Consider the following 20,113-nt stretch of genomic DNA (forward strand, 5'->3'; position numbering starts at 1 on the left):
ATGAGAGAGGAGAGTGGACCATGGGAGTAAGGGAAGGAGGAAGGGACCCAGGGCGAGGATGCTAATTTACAGGATGAAATGATTCAATTCCTCAAGACCCTGTATCAAAATTGGTTCAATCAACATTCACCATTTCAGGTGAAGGGCCTCAACCCAGGCGTGGACTGACAATTTCCCTTCACAGATGCTGCCTGACCTGCTGAGTTCCTTCAGCACTTTAGAGTATTGCTTGAGATTCCGGCATCTGCGGTGTTGTATCTCTTAAAATTTCACTGAACCAGTTGCTGGTTTCATTTGTGTTAACTTTACTTTTCTGAACCGATTATTTATTTAAACATATCTTCAAAAATACTTGGTAGTTCTTGTTCCCCTTAACAGCCCGGTACAGATTTCTACAGACGTCCCGTGGAGAGCATTCCAACCGGTTGCATGGGGTGGGGGCGGTGAGGGGGGTGAGGTGGGGGTGCCCGGTTGGCACTGCACAGGATCGGTAAAAGCTGCAGAAAGTTGTAAACTCAGCCGGCTCCATCGTGGACGCTGAGGACATCTTCAAAGGGCGATGCCTCAAAGAAGTGGTATCCATCATTAAGGACCCCATCACACAGGACATGCCCTCCTCTCGTTGCTACCATCAAGAGTAGCCTGAAGACACACACTCAATATTTCAGGAACAGCCTCTTCCCCTCCGCCATCAGATTTCTGCACAGTCCATTAACACTACCTTGTTCTCTTTTGCACAACTTATTTATTTTAATATATATTTATAATAATTTATAGTTTTTGATGTATTACACTGTATTGCCACAAATTTCACATTTGTCAATGCTAATAACCCTTATCCTGGTCTCTCTCTCTCTGTTCTGGCAAAGAGCCTCAGACAAAAAAACATATCTATCCATCTATCCCTCTTCCTCCCCCTTTGCCCCCTCTTCCTCCCCCTCCGTCTCTCCCCCTCAGACGCTGCACGACCTTCATCTTCAGCGTCCGCACCTCCACCGGGTGCAGATTCTGTTGCTTTTAAAGATGTTTCTGAAGGCAGGGTAGAGCCGTGTCCCGCAGGAGTAAGAGTGGGGGAGAAGTGGGTACGGAGATCCCGTCTCACACTCCGGGGCTGTGAAAGGGTTAAGGACTCCGTGCGTCGGTCGGATCAGCGAGCGAGGGGGCTTTCCCGAGAGAGCGAATCGCGCCGCTCCGTTCTCGATGAGATCAACCTGCGCCGAGGGGGTTAATGGTTTCCGAGGCTGGCGTGCGGTTTGCAATCTCGATCTCCGGGTAACGCGGCTCTCCAGGTTCCAGTGCGCTGGGATTCCTGGCTGTGGATGCGGAGCGAGGAAGCCATCAGTGGGAACGGCGTAGTTTGCAAGGACAGGCGGTGCGAGCGGCTAACCGGGACCCCCTCCCTGTTTATGGAAGAGGCGGCGAGTCCCCCTCTCGCCGGGAGCCATGCTGGGGAAGGACTACATGCTCGCCATCATCATTGTCAACTGCGAGGGTGCGTCGAGATCCCTGGTGACTTGCAACACCAGGGACGCGGCACGGTTTGTGTCGGGTACCTTGCAATGAAGTCCCCCTCGCCCTCCGGTCTCCTCCAAACCCAGCGCCGTTTGCAATCAATCCAGCCCCAGAAGGGGAGGTGTGTCCAGGTAGGAGCCGAACCCCGGAGCGACGGCAGCGGGTTAACCCTGCACACCCCGGCCTGCTTCACCAGCCCGCTGCCCCGCGCCCGGCGCCGAAACGGTTAAGGTTAAGCGGAGTTTTTGGGGTCTGTCTGGGGTCTTGGGGGAGGGGTTGAACGATGCGGGGGTGGACGAGTGGCGGTGGGTGGGGGAGAGAAGCTGTTTACCCCTGGTCTGACTCAAAGGCTGGCACGTAAAGTGAGGGGCGTCGGGGTGGAGTCGCCTACTGGGGCCGGAGTCTGAACATTGAACAGTATAGCAGCGGACAGGCTATTCGGCCCACGGATGCTGTGCTGATTTTAGCCAGTTCATACTGAATGTCCTCCAGTCTATCGTCCATCCCACCCTCCTCCCTCCCTTCATAAAAACGTGTCTGTCTAAACGCCTCAAATTGCCTTTTTCCAGCACCAGCTCTGGTAGACCATTCTGGGTACCTACCCCTCATGTGTAAAATAACCTACTTCTCACATCCTCTCGAAACTTCCTGTAATGCACACCAGAAAATGAATTTAAGGATTGTATCTGGTGACATATAGTGATAGTGTAGCAACGCAAAATGCTGGAGAGATACAGTGGGTCAGGCAGCATCTATGGAAGAGAGTGAATAGTCGATGTTTCTGGTCCTGAAGAAGGGTCTTGGCCCGAAAGGTCGACTGTTTATTCATTTCCACAGATGCTGCCTGACCTGCTGAGTTCCTCCAGCATTCTGTGAGTTTTGCTCTGGATTTCCAGCATCTGCAGATTTTGTAGTGTTTGACATACGTATACTGTATGTACTTTAATAATAAATTTACTTTGAACTTTGAACCCCCTCTAACAGAAGTATGTCCTCTGAGATTTGACAATTTTGACCCTGGGGGAAATGATTCTGACTGTCCACCCTCTAGGTCTGGGTGGTGGTGTAGAGATCCGTCTCTCCCAAAGGAGGTGTAAGGTGCTCCTTCCCTCCGCTAGCCTGTAGGTCACCCTTGGGCAGGGTGTAGCACCTGCTTAGCCCCCCGATCAGGGTCAAGTCAAGTCATGGGAGCAGGTGGTGGGTGGTCGTATGAGCCGCTGGTGCATATCACAAGTCCTGATTATGTGACCACTGACACCAGGCAGACAATCTCTGAAGAGTATTGATAATGGCTGGGGTCACCCATCTTGTAGAGACACTGGCCAGAAGAAGGCAGTGGCAAAACGCTTCTGCAGAAAAATTTGCCAAGAACAATCGTGGTCATGAGACCATGATCACCCATGTAGTATGACATGGCCCTTAATGATGATGTCATACAACATGGCACATAATGATGATGTCATGCAACACAGCACATAACGATGATGATGATAATGACCCTATATGTGCCTCTCAGGTGTCACCTCAATCTCGGACACCTTAGTGAGAACAAGGTAAGCTTTTTGAACCACTCCTTTTAGCTCATGGCTTCTAATCCAGGCAGCATCCTGGTGAACTTCTCCACAGTCCATAAGACCAGAGTTAGGCCATTTGGTCTATCGAGTCTGCTTCGCCTTTCCATCGTTGCTGATTTATTATCCCTCTCAAGCCCATTCTTCGACCTTCTCCACATCCTTCCTATAACATAGATGACCAGAATGGCGCACAATAGTCCAAGTGTGGTCTAACTGAAGTTTTATGGACCTGCAACGTGACTTCCTCACTCTCATACAGTACTTAACATGCTTACTAATGCAGACGAGCATGACATACAATGCATTTACCACTTTCAACAAACTATGGCCCTAGATCCCAAGGTCCCTCTGTACCTCAGTGCTATTGAGGGGTCAACCATTAAATGCAACCTTTCTCCTTTCATTTGAACTCCCAAAGTGCACACCTCACACCTGCCTGGATGAAGGTGAGAGGAGAAAGATTTGCAAAGTGGCTTGAGGAGAATCTTCTTCACATAGAAGGTAGTGGCTGGATGGAACGAGCTGCCAGAGGAGTTGGTTAAGGCAGGTACAATAATGACATTTGAAATATACTGGGAGAGGTAGGAAGGGTTTGGAGGGAAGTGGGCAAAATGCAAGCAAGTAGGACTGGCTTCATTGAGCCTCGGTCGGCATGGAGTAGTTGGGCTGAAAGCTGTGTTTCCGTAATTTCTTTACTGACATACAATGAGGAATGGGCCCTTCTGGCCCGTCCAGCCCTTTGAGCCATGCTGCCCAGCAATCCCTCTGATTTAATCCTAGCCCAGTCCTGGGACAATTTACACTGTCCAATTAACCCACCAACTGGTATGTCTTTGGACTGTGGGAGGAAACTGGAGCACCCGGAGGAAACCTACTGGTCATGGGAATAACATACAAACTCCTTACAGGCAGCTGTGGGAATTGAACCCAAGTCGCTGGAGCTGTAATGCGTTGTGCTGACCACTACACTACTGTGCTGCCCAATGTAGAATGTAGAACTCTAAGACCACTTGAGGTCTTAGAGTGATGTGATTGTTTGTGGGACAGTGTGACTGGGATAGAAGGGAGGATGTTGTGATCAGCACGGACCAGTTGGGCATGAGGACCTGCTTCACTGTTGTACGACACTGGGACTCTAAGAGAGTTCCAGAAACTTCTGAGAGGGACATTGTGAACTGAGTGACCCCTTATTTTCAAACAGTGACTCCAAGCTCAAGATTCTCTCACAAGGGAGGAAATCTCCTGTCCACACCTGCCCCTCAGGACTTTTCATTTCAATCTTTGAAAGATTGGAGCGACTGGGGTTGCATACACTGGAATTTAGAAGGATGAGAGGGGATCTGATTGAAACATATAAGATTATTAAGGGATTGGACACACTAGAGGCAGGAAACATGTTCCCAATGTTGGGGTAGTTCAGAACCAGAGGCCACGTTTAAGAATAAGGGGTAGGCTATTTAGAACGGAGTTGAGGAAAAACTTTTTCACACAGAGGGTTGTGGTTCTGTGGAATGCTCTGCCTCAGAAGGCAGTGGAGGCCAATTCTCTGAATTCTTTCAAAAAAGAGTTGGATAGAGCTCTTAAAGATAGCGGAGTGAAGGGATATGGGGAGGAGGCAGGAAAAGGGTACTGATTGTGGATGATCAGCCATGATCACAGTGAATGGTGGTGCTATCTCGAAGGGCTGAATGGCCTACTCCTGCACCTATTGTCTATAATCGAATCCCCTCTGCCTCTTCTAAACTAAGTTGCTGCAAACCCAGGTTATCCAGTCCCTTCTTAAGACAACTTGTGCATTTGGGTATAAGTATTCTTTGTTTGTGGACATCTGGAGAAGGCAAATCTCAGAGTTGTATACTGCTTACATACTTTGATGATCAATGAACCTTCATACTTTTGAAGTAAAGGTTGCCCTCTTTGAACTGGTTTCAATACCTTAGCAACCATCCTGAAATAACTCTAGCAATACTGTCCACAGCAGTCTAAGTGTGACCTCATCAGTGTTCTGTGACTTTCTGAAGATGACTTCTCCTGTTTATGTTCAATTCATCTCCCACTTAGCAATAACAATCTGTTTGCTTGTCTAATTACCAACATTCTTGTGCAAATTGTGCCCGAGGACACCCAGATTCTTTTTATAAACTCTAACCCAATCAAGCTTTGATGGCCTTCACCGCTGTCCGCTACGCCCCCAAACTTGGTGTCAAGTTGTTATAAATTGCTATTATCTGCAACTTGATATTAACCCTTTCACAGCCGGGAGTGAGAGGGGAGGTTTGGGTTTCTGTAACCTCTCCCGTTGCAGAAGGACATGACTCCTCTGCTCGTGAGAAGAACTAAAAACAGAATCTGAACCTGGTGGAGATGGGAATGTTGGAGATGCACAGTAAGTCATGCAGCGTCTGAGGAGAGAGAGTCTGTGTGAGAGAGAGAGAGAGAGAGAGAGAGTTACACTTCATGTCTGAGGTTCTTTGTCAGACTGAGAAAAAGAGAAAATAGTATCAGAATTGGAATCGGAATCAGGTTTATTATCACTGACATACAGTATTTTGCAAAAGCCTTAAGCACATACAATATATATAGCTGAGACTTTTGCACGGTACTATATTTGTGAGGTGGAGAGAGAGTCTGTAAATCTGGAGGGAGCAGGATGTTGGGGGTGGTGAGGGTGGAGCGCTGCGGGAGGGGTGTGGGACAGGTGGCAGAAAAGGAGTGCCAGGGGCAGAGATTTGTGTGGGTGCAGACACACCCAGCTCAGAGACACCAGGCAAGATCATTGATTCCAAACAATTGGTTTATTGATCATTACAGAATGTCCCTCTGGTGCTTCCTGCTCCCTCCCCTCTCCCTTCCCCTTTTCCCGACCATGAGTCCCCTGTCTCTGACCCCCTTCCTACTCTCAGTCCACAATAGAGACCCGTATCAGAATCAGGTTTATCATCACTCACATATCACAGATTTTTTCTGCGCAGCAGTACAGAGCAATACATAAAATTACCACAGTACTGTGCAAAAGTCTTAGGCACCCTGGCTATATACATGTGCCTCAGGCTTCTGCTCAGTACTGTAAGACACAAGGTCAACTCGATCTCCCAGGGCTAATTAATCGACTCCAAGTCCATCACCTTGGATGAGGGCGTATACGTGGTTTAAAATCATCAAATTATAAAAACGTACAGCAAAAATGTCCATTCTATCCATGTGCTGTACCTCATAATCTTCTGCAAATTCAAAGTCAATTTATTGTCAAAGGACATAGCTACACGTTTGTATGTTACCATATACTGTACCAACGTGTTCAATTTTCTTGCAGGCATTTATAGGAAAATAAAACATAAAAATTGTCTGAAGTTACAAATATAAAGTAGTGCTCATGGGCTTGTGAACCATTCAGAAATCTGATGGCAGATGGGAAGAAATTGTTCCTGAATCACTGAGTGTGGGTCTTCAGGCTCCTGTACCTCCTCCCTGACGGTAGTGATAATTAGAGGGAAGTCCTGGTTTGTGAGGAAGCTTAGTGATGGATATCACCTTGTTGCAGCACTGCCTTTGAAGATGTCCTCAATTGTGGGAGGGTTGTGCTCATGAGTCTACAATCTTTGAAGCATCTTGTGATCCTGATTTGGAGCCTCCAGACCAGGCGTGATTCAACCAGTCAGAACGATCTCCATCGTACACTACAGAGATTAGAACCAGTTCGGTATCACCTAATTATGCAGAATCTGCCGAGCAGTTGGGGATTGTCTCACCACATTGTGCTCCCTTTGCCAGGGTACAGATACGCATCCTCTGAAGGAGGCAGCATAAGGTCATGGAGTGCTACAACACAGAATCAGGCCCTTCAGCCCATCTAGTCCATACCGAGCTGTTCGGTTACCTATAGGGTAGACAGTCAGAATCTTTTCCCCAGGATCAAAAATGTCAAACCTCAGAGAATACGCTTCTAAGGTTAGAGGGAGTTCAAAGTAAATTTATTATTAAAGTACGTACTCACACCTGGACCATAACTCTTCATACTCCTGCCATCCATGAACTTCTTCCCTTAAGTGATGAATCTGAACCACTTCCCCGGCAGCTCGTTTAACACTCTCACCACCCTCCGAGTGCAGATCACGCTCAGGTTCCCCTTAAACATTTCACCTTTCACCCTTAGCCCATGACCTCTGGTTGTTTGCATTTACCCTATCAATACCCCTCATAATTTTGTATACCTCTGTCAAATCTCCCCTCATTCTCTGACACTCCAGGGGATAAAATCCGAACATTCACCCTTTCTCTATAATGTGGACATTGTGTAGGCAGAAGAGAGATTTTTTTAAGAGATTAGCTATCACATATATATTGAAAAATACAGTACTTTGCTGAAGTCTTAGCTATGGTGCAATAGACGTTTGCGCAGTATTCTACATGTCAACATGGAGCGGAGAGTGAGTTTGTAAATCTGGTGGGAACAAAAAGAGGTTGGGAATGGTGAAGGTGGAGCGCCACAGGAGGGGTGTGGGACAGGTGGCAGAGGAGTGCCAGGGGCAGGGGATGGTGTCAGTGCAGACACACCCAGCCCTGAGACACCAGGCAGTGTCATTTGATTCCAAGCAATTGCTCTATTGATCATTACAGAATGCTTCCCGTTCCGTCCCCTCGCCCTTCCCCTTTTCCCAGCCATGATTCTCCTCTACCTGCCCCCTTCCACTCACATAAAATTACTACAATACTGTGCTAATGTCTTAGGCACCGTAGTTACAGTACAGTATATGTATTTGTAGCTCAGACTTTTGCACAGTGAAATGTATCGTTTGAGTCAGCGATCATCACAGCTCAAGGGCAGCTGGCAAGTATCACCATTGCTTCCGGTGCTAATATAGTGTGCTCACAATTTACTAATCCTCATTTAGTTAGGCTTTTAATTATCAGTTTAATTTGTTCAGCACCACATTTTTCTTTTATTGATCTGCCTGTATAAGAGTCTGTAAATATCTCTAATGTGTCTGTCTCTACCACCCCTGGCAACGTGTTCCACGTACACACCACTTCGTGTGTAAGATAAAAACCTCTGACATCACCCAGGTGTTTCCCTCCAATCACCTTAAAATTATACCCCCTCGTATTAGCCATTTCCGTCCTGGGAGAAAGTCTCTGGCTGTGCTCTCGATCTATGCCTCTTATCGGATTGTACACCTCATTCAAGTCATCTCTCACCCTCCTTCGTTCCAAAGAGAAAATCCCTAGCTCACTCATCCTGTCCTTGTAAGACACACTCTCCAATTCAGGCAGCATCCTGGTAAATCTCCTCTGCACCCTCTCTAAAGCTTCCACATCCTTCCTATAATGAGGCGACCAGAACTGAACGCAATTCTCTAAGTGTGGTCTAATCAGGGTTTTATAGAGCTGTAACATTACCTCATGGATCGTAAACTCAATCCCCCGACTAAAGCTGAGGTCTTATAAGGCATTGGTCAGACCTCACTGAGCAGTTTTGGGCCCCTTATCTGAGAAAGGATGTGCTGGCATTGGTGAGGGTCCAGAGGAGCCTCACAAGAATGATCCTGTGAATGAAAGGGTTAATGTATGAGGAGCATTTGATGGCTCTGGGCCTGTACTCACTGGAGTTCAGAAAAATGAGGGGGGATCTCCTTCAAACCTATTGAATTTTGAAAGGCCTAGATAGAGTGTATGTGGAGAGGATGTTTCCTGTGGAGGGGAGGGGGTCTGGGGCCAGAGAGCACAGTCTCAGAATAAAAGGACATCTTTTTAGAACAGAGATGAGGAGGAATTTCTTCAGCCAGAAGGTGGTGAATCTGTGCAATTTATTGCCACAGACAGCTGTGGCCAAGTTATTGAATATAGAAACATAGAAACATAGAAAATAGGTGCAGGAGTAGGCCATTCGGCCCTTCGAGCCTGCACCGCCATTTATTATGATCATGGCTGATCATCCAACTCAGAACCCCGCCCCAGCCTTCCCTCCATACCCCCTGACCCCCGTAGCCACAAGGGCCATATCTAACTCCCTCTTAAATATAGCCAATGAACTGGCCTCAACTGTTTCCTGTGGCAGAGAATTCCACAGATTCACCACTCTCTGTGTGAAGAAGTTTTTCCTAATCTCGGTCCTAAAAGGCTTCCCCTCTATCCTCAAACTGTGACCCCGCGTTCTGGACTTCCCCAACATCGGGAACAATCTTCCTGCATCTAGCCTGTCCAATCCCTTTAGGATCTTATACGTTTCAATCAGATCCCCCCTCAATCTTCTAAATTCCAACGAGTACAAGCCCAGTTCATCCAGTCTTTCTTCATATGAAAGTTCTGCCATCCCAGGAATCAATCTGGTGAACCTTCTTTGTACTCCCTCTATGGCAAGGATGTCTTTCTTCAGATTAGGGGACCAAAACTGCACACAATACTCCAGGTGTGGTCTCACCAAGGCCTTGTACAACTGCAGTAGTACGTCCCTGCTCCTGTACTCGAATCCTCTCGCTATAAATGCCAGCATACCATTCGCCTTTTTCACCGCCTGCTGTACCTGCATGCCCACTTTCAATGACTGGTGTATAATGACACCCAGGTCTCGTTGCACCTCCCCTTTTCCTAATCGACCACCATTCAGATAATAATCTGTTTTCCTATTTTTGCCACCAAAGTGGATAACTTCACATTTATCCACATTAAATTGCATCTGCCATGAATTTGCCCACTCACCCAACCTATCCAAGTCACCCTGCATCCTCTTAGCATCCTCCTCACTGCTAACACTGCCACCCAGCTTCGTGTCATCCGCAAACTTGGAGATGCTGCATTTAATTCCCTCATCCGAGTCATTAATATATATTGTAAACAACTGGGGTCCCAGCACTGAGCCTTGCGGTACCCCACTAGTCACCGCCTGCCATTCTGAAAAGGTCCCGTTTATTCCCACTCTTTGCTTCCTGTCTGCTAACCAATTCTCCACCCACACCAATACCTTACCCCCAATACCATGTGCTTTAAGTTTGCACACTAATCTCCTGTGTGGGACCTTGTCAAAAGCCTTTTGAAAATCCAAATATACCACATCCACTGGTTCTCCCTTATCCACTCTGCTAGTTACATCCTCAAAAAATTCTATGAGATTCGTCAGACATGATTTTCCTTTCACAAATCCGTGCTGACTTTGTCCGATCATTTCACCGCTTTCCAAATGTGCTGTTATCACATCCTTGATAACTGACTCCAGCAGTTTCCCCACCACCGATGTTAGGCTAACCGGTCTATAATTCCCCGGTTTCTCTCTCCCTCCTTTTTTAAAAAGTGGGGTTACATTAGCCACCCTCCAATCCTCAGGAACTAGTCCAGAATCTAACGAGTTTTGAAAAATTATCACTAATGCATCCACTATTTCTTGGGCTACTTCCTTAAGCACTCTAAGATGCAGACCATCTGGCCCTGGGGATTTATCTGCCTTCAATCCCTTCAATTTACCTAACACCACTTCCCTACTAACATGTATTTCGCTCAGTTCCTCCATCTCACTGGACCCTCTGTCCCCTACTATTTCTGGAAGATTATTTATGTCCTCCTTAGTGAAGACAGAACCAAAGTAATATATTTAAAGCAGAGGTTGATAGGTTCTGGATTAGTAAGGGTGTCAAATGTTACGGGGAGAATAGGGTTGAAAGGGATAGCAGATCAGCCATGATGAAATTGTGGAGCAGACTTGATGGGCCAAATGGCCTAATTCTGCTCCTATGTCATATGGACCTACGGTCTTAATGCAGGCCAACATATCAAATACAAGAGTTTCTGCAGATGATTGGAACCCAGAACAACACACATAAAATGCTGGAGGAACTCGGCATGCCAGGAGGTAACTATGGAAATAAATAAACAGTCGATGTTTCGGGCCGAGACTGTATTCATTTCCATAGATGCTGCAAGACCTGCTGAGTTCCTCCAACATTTTGTGTGTGTTACCCAGCAGATCAGATTTTCTGTTTCAATCTCATCCAATTTCTTTGAACAGATCTCCGCGCAAGGCCGCTGAGACGGAGAGTTCAGAGTGAAAGCTGTGGCAGTTAATTTCCCTTCCCGTGGTCCCTCTTGCCGCCCACAGGGATTTAATTGTTTGAGTGGTTGTCTGGCTCTGGCTCAGTGCAGCTGGAGTTAATTATAGACATGACATTGTGTGAGGGAGAGAGACGGAGAGGGAGGGAGAGGGGAGAGGGAGGGAGGGAGGGAGAGGGGAGAAGGAGAGAGGGAGGGAGAGGAGAGAAGGAGAGAGGGAGGGAGAGAGGGAGGGAGAGGAGAGAAGGAGAGAGGGAGGGAGAGGGGAGAAGGAGAGAGGGAGGGAGGGAGAGGGGAGAAGGAGAGAGAGAGGGAGGGAGGGAGAGGGGAGAAGGAGAGAGGGAGGGAGAGGAGAGAAGGAGAGAGGGAGGGAGAGGGAGAGAGAGGAGAGAGGGAAGGAGAAGCTAGATTATTGTTGTGCTTGTAGTTGGAATGAAGAGTAGTTTTTTCACTGGGGCATATACAGAGCCTGAATAAGCTAGAGGGACAGATTGGCCTCTTGAAGATTTAAGGATTAGGAAAGAGTTATAGACAGGCAAGAGACACAGCAACAGACTCCAGGGTTTAAAGCACTGTGGTGTTTGGAAATGTTAATTTAGCAAAAACAGTATAACAGTGACTGCAGCATACAAAATACACTGGAGAGTTTTGTAAAGATAAAAATAATACTGAGAACATGAGCTGTAGAGTCATTCAAAGTGAGTCTGTGGGTTGTGGGATCAGTTCAGAGTTGAGGTGAGTGAGGTTATCCTCGCTGGTTCAGGAGCCCGATGGTTCAGGATTCACTCGTTCATTCTGTCCCGTGTTGTATGACGTGGTGGGTGATCATGGTCTTTCCACCACCATGATTGTCCTTGGCAATTTTTTCTGCAGAAGTGGCTTGTCTTTGCTTTCTCCTGGGTGGTGTCTCTACAAGACAGGTGACCCCAGCCATAATTCCTACTGTTCAGAGATTGTCTGCCTGGGATCAGTGGTTGCACAACCAGGATTTGTGACTTCCACCAGCTGCTCCAATGGCTTCACATGGTCCTGATCAGGGAGGGGAGGGGGGACTAAGCAGGTGCTACACCTTTCCCAAGGGTGACCCGCAGGCTAGCGGAGTGAAGGAGCACCTTACACCTCCCCTGGTAGAGATGTATCTCCACCCCACAACCCTTGAAAGGTAGTAACTGTCCCTGAACCTGGTGGTGTGGAATCGAAGGTCCCTGTACCTCCTTCCAGATATTACTAGTGAGAAGAGGGCGTGAGTTTCTCCATTCATTTTGTGTGTGTTACTCTGGATTTCCAGTATCTGCAGAATCACTTGTGTCTGAGGAGAGATTGGATAGACTCTCCTCTATTAGATTGGAGATAGATTGGCTCGATTGCAGGGGTCTTTTTGTGCTTTGCCTGTAATGGATTGGGCTTTCCGCAGGGGAATTGAACCTGGGATGACACAGTTGAGATGTCATTTGGAAAAACCTCCTAATGATGGACAAAGATTAGCCTTATTCATTAGATGTACATCAAAACGTATGGTGAAACATTTTTGTTTATGTAAATGGCCAACACGGCGAGGATGTGCTGGGGGGAGCCCACAAGTGTTGCCCTGCTTCCATAGCATGCCCGCAACTCACTAACCCCAACCCGTACGGCTCTGGACGGTTGGAGCACCCGGAGGTCACACGGAGAGCACACAAACTCCTTACAGACAGTGGCAGGAATCGAACCCGGGTCGCTGATGCATTACACTTGCCATTACGGCACTGAACTGCCCCTGGGTTGAGGAACCTGTCCTCCAGGTCCCCTTTAAATCTTGTCCTTCTCACCGTGACTTCTGCTTTCCAGTTTAGACTCTTGCACCCTGAGGGAAAGACTCTGGTCACCCTCCTTATCTCTGTTCCTTATTTATATATAAATCTGAATGAGGTCACTCCCCACCCCCAAACATTTTCCATTCCAGGTTAAACGGTCCCAGTCTATCCAATCTCTCCTCAGACACAAGTGATTCTGCAGATACTGGAAATCCAGAGTAACACACACAAAATGAATGGAGAAACTCAGCAGGTCAGGTAGCATCTGTGGAGAGGAATAAACAGCCCAAAACATCTACCATCCATTCCTCTCCAGCCGAGTCCCTCTGTTCGCTGCTCCAGATTTCCAGCACCCGCGGAATCTCCTGTGTCTACTCCAACGCCATGGTCCAATCCCGGATCCTCACCTACAGCAGGGGCAAGACTGCAGGTTGCCCTGCAAGACTCAGGCCCCAGTGACCCCGGCACTTGTCACTGCCCCTTCCTTCATCGTTGCTGGGTTTAAGTGGGGGAACTCTCACCCCAGCGCCACTCTCCCGAAAGGCTGCAGAAGACCAAGGTGAAGAAAGCTTATGGGGTGTTAGCTTTCATAAGTCGAGGGATAGAGTTTAAGAGACACGAGGTAATGATGCAGCTCTATAAAACTCTGGTTAGGCCACACTTGGAGTACTGTGTCCAGTTCTGGTCACCTCACTATAGGAAGGATGTGGAAGCATTGGAAAGGGTACAGAGGAGATTTACCAGGATGCTGCCTGGTTTAGAAAGTATGCATTATGATCAGAGATTAAGGGAGCTAGGGCTTTACTCTTTGGAGAGAAGGAGGATGAGAGGAGACATGATAGAGGTATACAAGATAATAAGAGGAATAGATACAGTGGATAGCCAGCGCCTCTTCCCCAGGGCACCACTGCTCAGTACAAGAGGACATGGCTTTAAGGTAAGGGGTGGGAAGTTCAAGAGGGGATATTAGAGGAAGGTTTTTTACTCAGAGAGTGGTTTGTGCGTGGAATGCACTGCCTGAGTCAGTGGTGGAGGCAAATACACTAGTGAAGTTTAAGAGGCTACTAGACAGGTATATGGAGGAATTTAAAGTGGGGGGTTAAATGGGAGGCAGGGGTTGAGGGTCGGCACAACAATGTGGGCCGAAGGGCCTGTACTGTGCTGTACTATTCTATGTTCTATAAATGCTGTGCATCCCCTTCAGGGGTACTTGTGACTGGCCAGTAAATGCCAGCCATATCAGTGTCCCCTCTCCCAGACAGAAGCCTGAAACCATGTCCCACCAGGCTCACGGACAGCTTCCATCCACAGCTATATGACAGAGCATAGCACTGGCGCCATGGTAACGTCGTGTTAGCGCAACACTGTTACAGCTCAGGGCGGCGGAGTTCAGCGTTCAGTTCTGGGATCATCTGTAAGGAGTTTGTATGTTCTCCCCATGACCATGTGGGTCTGCTCTGAGTGCTCTGGTTTCCTTCGAAAGTCCAAAGATATAATGGTTAGTAGGTTAATTGGTCATTGTAAATTGTCCTGTGACTAGGCCCGGGTTAAATCAGTGGGTTGCTGGGCAACGTGGCTTGTTGGGCCGGAAGGGCCTGTTCCGCCCTGTATCTCTAAAAAAAAATAAAATCAATGTCCAAGACCATTTCCTTGACCTTCATTACAGCCCTTGTACTTCACTGTCTTCCTGCGCTCTCTCTGTAACTGTGACACTCTATTCTGCATTCTGTTATTGCTTTACCTTGTTCTACCTCGATGCACGGTGTAATGATCTGATCTGTATGAACAGTGTACAAGACAAGTTTCTCACTCTATCTCGCTACGTGTGACAATAACAGACCAATTTACCAATTCTGCAGTTCACAAAACCTTTGTTCTACCAACCAGCAGGCTGAGAAACTGGGGCTTGCACCCAACACCAGGTCAGTAACAATAGTTCAAGAGAAAAGCCAGGGTCCTAACTGATGCCTGGGATTCCCCCCCCCACCACCAACCCGAGAAACCCATTTACCACCCACAGTGCTACCTGCGACTTGGGTAATGTGATCAATTAGTTAATTTATTTAGAGATACAGCACAGAACGTCCTTCTGGGCTCGCCAAGCTGCACCACTCAACAATACATCTATGGAAATGAATATTTTGGCCCAAAACGTTGCAAACCAATTAAATTAGTGATCAAATGGCCAACTAAACTAATCCCTTCTGCCTACGCAATGTCCATGTCCTTCCACTTTCCTCACATTCGTGTGCTGATCTAAGAGTCCCTAAAGATTCTGCCTGTACCACCACCCCAGGCAGCACTTTCCAGACAGCCACCACTGACTGTGTGTTAAAAAAAACTTGCCCCTCACACCTGCTTTGAAATTACCCCTCTCGCATTAAATGCATGCCCTCTGGTATTAGACATTTTAACCCTGGGAGAAAGATACTGTCTGTCTACTCTATGCCAATCATAATCTTATAAACCTCTATCAGATCTCCCCTCCAGAGAAAACTGCCCGATATTGTCCACCCTCTCGTTATAGCACATGGCCTCTAATCCAGGCAGCGTCCTGGTAAACTGCCTCTGAGCCCTCTCATGTGATCATATTGAAACGTACAGCAGGCTTGGAGGGCTGAATGGCCTACTCATACACTCTTCTAACATTGACCAGTGGCCAGAAGGTATTGCAGAGGGCAGGTGTAACCAGTGTCACCAGGATACAGCGAGACTGAGACAATCTGTCAGTAAGAGGCAGCAAGAAGCCGCAGGGTGTGAGGTGATTCATTTGGCAGGGATAGTAAAGAAGTTGCCTAGCTCTTGGAAGTGTCCATTATTTTTACCTGTCGTTGAAAGTACTGCCGTTTATTCCATTCCAAACCCAAAGACTCAGCTGTCGCAGGGGAACAAGGTAAACTGAAGCAGGTACACAAATCACTCCACTGTAACAGAAGGTGAGAAACCCAGCTAATGAAATGTCTTGGCTTGTGAGAAAGATCCCTGTCCAAAACCACATTCAGCAGTTCCCTGTACTGCAGAGATTTCACTCACAATGTGCAGCGAAGAATCGCAGAATTCAGATTTCCACAACTTGTTTGATGGGGTCTGGGAACATTTGATCTTTCCATAAGCCCATGTCATCCGCAGGCTCAGGTTACTTTGATTTTCCAAATTAAAAACCAGAATGCGCAGGGTCAACCCTGCTGGACCAGACAATATTCCTGGCAGAGTGCAGACCAGCTGGCTGAGATTCTCACTGACATCATCAACATCTCCCTGAGCAGTGCTGTCGTTCCTACGTGCTTCAAGGCCACCACCATCGTCCCCGTGCTGAAGAGGTCTTCAGTGTCCTGCTTCAATGATAACTGTCCCGTTGCACTCACATCCATCATCATGAAGTGTTTCGAGAGGCTCGTCATGAGGCACATCAAGACCCTGCTGCCCCCCTCACTGGACCCCTGCAGTTCACGTACCGTCCCAACCGTTCAACATTTGACGCCATTACCATCACCCTCCACCTGGCCTTAACCCACCTGGACAAAAACAACACGTGTGTTCGAATGCTGTTCATAGACTTCAGTTCAGCATTCAACACAATCATTCCTCAGAAACTGATTGGAAAGCTGAGCCTACTGGGCCTGAACACCTCCCTCTGCAACTGGATCCTAGACTTCCTGACTGGGAGACCTCAGTCAGTCCGGATTGGAAGCAGCATCTCCAACACCATCACACTGAGCACGGGGGCCCCCCAGGGCTGTGTGCTCAGTCCACTGCTGTTCACTCTGCTGACCCACGACTGTGCAGCAATACACAGCTCGAACCACATCATCAAGTTCGCCGATGACACGACCGTGGTGGGTCTCATCAGCAAGATCGATGAGTCAGCATACAGAGAGGAGATGCAGCGGCTAATGGACTGGTGCAGAGCCAACAACCTGTCTCTGAATGTGAACAAAACGAAAGAGTTGGTTGTTGACTTCAGGAGGACACGGAGCGACCACTCTCCGCTGAACATCGACAACTCCTCCGTAGAGATCGTTAGGAGCACCAAATTTCTTGGTGTTCCCCTGGCGGAGAATCTCACCTGGTCCCTCAACACCAGCTCCATAGCAAAGAAAGCCCAGCAGCATCTCTACTTTCTGCGAAGGCTGAGAAAAGTCCATCTCCCACCCCCCATCCTCACCACGTTCTACAGAGGTTGTATTGAGAGCATCCTGAGCAGCTGCATCACTGCCTGGTTCGGAAATTGCACCATCTCAGATCTCAAGACCTTACAGTGAGGTCAGATGAGAAGATCATCAGGGTCTCTCTTCCCGCCATTACAGACGTTTACACCACACACTGCATCCGCAAAGCAAACAGCATTGTGAAGGATCCCACGCACCCCTCATACAAACTCTTCTCCCTCCTGCCATCTGGCAAAAGGCACCGAGACATTTGGGCTCTCACGACCAGACTATGTAACAGTTTCTTCCCCCAAGTCATCAGACTCTTCAATACCCAGAGCCTGGACTGACATCAACCTACTGCCCTCTACTGTGCCTATTGTCTTGTTTATTATTTATTGTAATGCCTGCATTGTTTTGTGCACTTTATGCAGTCCTGGGTAGGTCTGTAGTCCAGTGTAGTTTTGTGTTTTTTTACATAGTTCAGGGTAGTTTTTGTATTGTTTCATGTAGCACCATGGTCCTGAAAAACGTTGTCTCATTTTTACTGTGTACTGTACCAGCAGTTATGGTTGAAATGAGAATAAAAAGTGACCTGACTTGACTTGACTGTGAAATAGGTTGTTTTGCAGCAGCAGACTATAAATGTGTATATATAAAATTAAATTAAGCAGTACAAAAAAAAAGGTAGTGTTCGTGGGTTCATTGTCCATTCAGAAATCCGATGGCGGAGGGGAAGAAGCTGTTCCTAAAACATTGAGTGTGTGTCTTCAGGCTGCGGTTCCTCCTTCCTGATGGCAGCAATGGGAAGAGGACATAAGCTGAGTGATGGGGGTCCTCAGTGATGAATGCTGCCTTTTTGGGGCATCACCTTTTGAAGATGTCCAGGATGCTGGGGAGGCTGGTGCCCATGATGGAGCCAGATGAGTTTGCAACCTTCTGGAGCTTTTTCTGATCCTGTGTGGTGGCCCCTCCATACCAGACAGTGATGCAACCAGTCAGAGGACCCTCCACGGTAAATTAAATCACTTACTAAATCATTTCCCTGGCCCCCACCGCTTTATTTTCACCATGGATGTCCGGTCCCTATATACTTCCTTCCCCTACCAGGAAGCTCTCAAAGCTCTCCACTTCTTTTTGGATTCCAGACCTAACCAGTTCCCCTCTACCACCACTCTGCTCCGTCTAGCAGAATTAGTCCTTACTTTTAATAATTTCTCCTTTGGCTCCTCCCACTTCCTCCAAACTAAAGGTGGGCATCCATATGGGTCTGAGCTATGCCTGCCTTTTTGTTGGCTTTGTAGAACAGTCCATGTTCCAAGCTTATCCTGGTATCTGTCCTCCACCTTTCCTTCGCTGCATCGATGACTGCATTGGCGCTGCTTCCTGCATGCATGCTGAGCTTGTTGACTTCATCAACTTTGCCTCCAACTTTCACCCTGGCCTCAAGTTTACCTGGTCCATTTCCGACACCTCCCTCCCCTTTCTGGATCTTTCTGTCTCTGTCTCTGAAGACAGCTTATCCACTGATGTCTACTATAAGCCTAAGACTCTCACAGCTACCTGGACTATTCCTCTTCTCACGCTGTCTCTTGCAAAAATGCCATCCCCTTCTCGCAATTCTTCCGTCTCTGCTGCATCTGCTCTCAGGATGAGGCTTTTCATTCCAGGACGAGGGAGATGTCCTCCTTTTTTAAAGAAAGGGGCTTCCCTTCCTCCACCATCAACTCTGCTCTCAAACGCATCTCCCCCATTTCACACACATCTGCTCTCACTCCATCCTCCTGCCACCCCACTAGGAATAGGGTTCCCCTTGTCCTCACCTACCACCCCACCAGCCTCCGGGTCCAACATTTTATTCTCCGTAACTTCCGCCACCTCCAACGGGATCCCACCACTAAGCACATCTTTCCCTCCCCCCTCCCCCCACCCCCGCTTTCTGCAGGGATCGCTCCCTACGCGACTCCCTTGTCCATTCGTCCCCCCCATCCCTCCCCACCGATCTCCCTCCTGGCACTTATCCTTGTAAGCAGAACAAGTGCTACACATGCCCTTACACTTCCTCCCTCACCACCATTCAGGACCCCAGACAGTCCTTCCAGGTGAGGAGACACTTCACCTGTGAGTCGACTGGGGTGATATACTGCGCCCGGTGCTCCCGATATGGCCTTTTATATATTGGTGAGACCCGACGCATGCTGGGAGATCGTTTTGCTGAACACCTACGCTCTGTCCGCCAGAGAAAGCAGGATCTCCCAGTGGCCACACATTTTAATTCCACGTCTCATTCCCATTCTGATATGTCTATCCACGGCCTCCTCTACTGTAAAGATGAAGCCACACTCAGATTGGAGGAACAACACCTTATATTCTGTCTGGGTAGCCTCCAACCTGATGGCATGAACATCGACTTCTCTAACTTCTGCTAATGCCCCACCTCCCCCTCGTACCCCATCCGTTATTTATTTATTTATTTGTTAATATATATTTTTTTCTCTCTCCTTTTTCTCCCTCTGTCCCTCTCACTATACCCCTTGCTCATCCTCTGGGTTTTTCCCCCCTCCCCCTTTTCCTTCTCCCTGGGCCTCCTGTCCCATGATCCTCTCATATCCCCTTTGCTAATCACCTGTCCAGCTCTTGGCTCCATCCCTCCCCCTCCTGTCTTCTCCTATCATTTTGGATCTCCCCCTCCCCCTCCCACTTTCAAACCTCTTACTAGCTCTTCCTTCAGTTAGTCCTGACGAAGGGTCTCGGCCTGAAACGTCAACTGCACCTCTTCCTACAGATGCTGCCTGGCCTGCTGTGTTCACCAGCAACTTTGATGTGTGTTGATTTACTAGGTCGGAATTGGTTTCTTATTGTCACATGTACTTAGTTACAGTGAAAAGCTTGTCTTGCACACCGTTTACACAGATCAGATCATTATTCAGTGCATTGAGGCAGAACAAGGTAAAGCAACAACAGAATGCAGAATAAAGTGTCACAGTTACAGAGAAATAAGGTGGAAGGCAGACAATAAGGTGGAAGTTCAAAACGAGGTAGATTGTGA

General features: G+C 47.8%; 1 protein-coding gene across 3 annotated transcripts in view; it reads left to right on the plus strand.

The window, feature by feature from the left end:
• The first annotated feature begins 966 nt into the window (after positions 1 to 966).
• Positions 967 to 20,113, plus strand: part of apbb3 (amyloid beta (A4) precursor protein-binding, family B, member 3) — a 59,333-nt gene continuing 40,186 nt past the window's right edge. Inside the window, exon 1 of one of the 3 annotated variants that reach the window (XM_063053026.1) lies at positions 967 to 1,633. Coding sequence is in view for 1 of the 3 variants with exons in the window: in XM_063053025.1 (XP_062909095.1) it covers positions 1,444 to 1,492 (49 nt within the window). In the remaining 2 variants the exon portion in view is untranslated. Of the gene's footprint in view, positions 1,634 to 1,656; positions 1,744 to 20,113 lie in introns of those variants that run through there. The other 2 variants (XM_063053025.1, XM_063053027.1) reach the window with 2 other exon arrangements.

Source organism: Mobula hypostoma, chromosome 7 (assembly GCF_963921235.1).
Source record: "Mobula hypostoma chromosome 7, sMobHyp1.1, whole genome shotgun sequence".
Taxonomy (NCBI): domain Eukaryota; kingdom Metazoa; phylum Chordata; class Chondrichthyes; order Myliobatiformes; family Myliobatidae; genus Mobula; species Mobula hypostoma.